Source organism: Asparagus officinalis, chromosome 1 (genome assembly GCF_001876935.1).
Source record: "Asparagus officinalis chromosome 1, Aspof.V1, whole genome shotgun sequence".
Lineage (NCBI taxonomy): Eukaryota > Viridiplantae > Streptophyta > Magnoliopsida > Asparagales > Asparagaceae > Asparagus > Asparagus officinalis.
In genome coordinates, this window is record NC_033794.1 from 128,793,152 (window position 1) to 128,794,726 (window position 1,575).

At 42.3% G+C, this 1,575-nt stretch overlaps 1 protein-coding gene across 1 annotated transcript in view; it reads right to left on the reverse strand.

The window, feature by feature from the left end:
* Positions 623 to 1,575, reverse strand: part of LOC109841641 (cytosolic Fe-S cluster assembly factor NBP35-like) — a 5,933-nt gene continuing 4,980 nt past the window's right edge. The window contains exon 3 of the mRNA XM_020410592.1: positions 623 to 1,094. Coding sequence (XP_020266181.1) covers positions 827 to 1,094 — 268 coding nt within the window. The 3' untranslated portion in view covers positions 623 to 826. The remainder of the gene's footprint in view (positions 1,095 to 1,575) is intronic.

Sequence of the window (1,575 nt, forward strand, 5' to 3'; positions counted from 1 at the left end):
GAGTTTCTATTTTGATATAAATAAGAACATGATTTTGAAGGTTTGTGAGCAGTGAATTGGAGATATTTGGAGCACAGAAAAAAGGTATTTTCTGAGCTATTGGTTAGGGTTTTATTTGGAGAGAATTAGAGATTTGTTGGGGAGATTAATTGGTGAGATCGAGTGATTTGTAATCTCAGTTTGTACTCTTCTTCTCTATTAGTGAAAACCCCATTCCCTTCTTGCCCCGTGGACGTAGGCAACTTGCCGAACCACGTTAAAATTGGTTGTTTGTGTTTGTGCCGTTATTTTTGGTTTGTTTGGCCTACTTTCGGTGTTTGTTTGGCTTGGTTTCTCGAAGCACATAGTTTTGGTGGCTTCCGCGCGCACAACAAGTGTATTGGCATTATCATCCACATGACCAAGTAATTGACAATCAAATTTACACTAAACACCAAGTTAAAGATTCTTGCGGCAAAAGGCATGAAGAGGTATACTGGAAAATGCAAAGAGATCATACCTGATAAAATACTTGAACTTGAAGAGGCTATGAAAACCCAAAAATAAAAAAATGAAAAAGAAAAAGGAAAAGAAATAAAGAGAAAGAACTTACTCAGCTGGTAGACTTCTTTGACAGGGGAAGTGAAAAATTCGAGGAGTATATTATATCCTTCTTCTAACTTCAACTCAATCTGGTCCATCCCATAAATTACATATTGATGAAGTTCAAATCTCAGTCCGCACCACGTAGATTTATCGCTCCATTCTTCAGTAATGAACACAAACAGACACCAAAGGTTGCACATATAAAAGAAAGTTGCACATAATTTCTTGCTTAGTTTGCTGCTTATTCTTCAGTTACAACCTTCTCTATTATTCTTTTAAGAGCTCGTGCAGCACCTGCAGCAGATTGCTGATCCAAGAAACAAGACCGATCCTCATCAGCAGACTTACAAAGTTTCGGATCCATTGGCACCTTCCCGAGAAATGGCACGCCCATCTCTTCACAAATTTCCTCTGCTCCACCCTTACTACTATCAAACACCTCACTGCAAACAACCAAAGGAAGAAGCTCGGGGGCATTCTCTTTCGTATAGTTCAAACCCACTCGGTAACATCACTATGGTTTCCATCCTTCCCCACTGTTGTGCGCAGCGGAAATTTCGGCAGCACTTCGGCAGCACAACAAGAGAGATTAGATCGATAAGAAGGTGCGTTGAATGCGTGACGAAGAGCTCGATCCGCTCTGGTGGTTGGATTATCTGTAGAGTGATCGAGGAATGAAGGGCGTTGTCCTTTTTATGAAGATTGCCGGGCTTCTGATTGGCCCGGGTCTTCGTTGTTCCGAAGTCCTATCCGCTCACGTAGCTCGCTGACTCACTTCAGTCGTTCGTCGACGTCGATTAGGCTCATGTGGATTGGATGGTGACGTTCATCGTCGTTCTTTAACACTGAACCGTTTGTGGAGACCTATAGGCAATTTTCGATGCCTACAAGATCAACAAATCAGAGTCCAAATCAACCACGAGACCGAAAAAAATGGCAAAACCCAAACACCAAGGGGACTCGGCCAAAACCGAGCCACCTCTAGGTGGC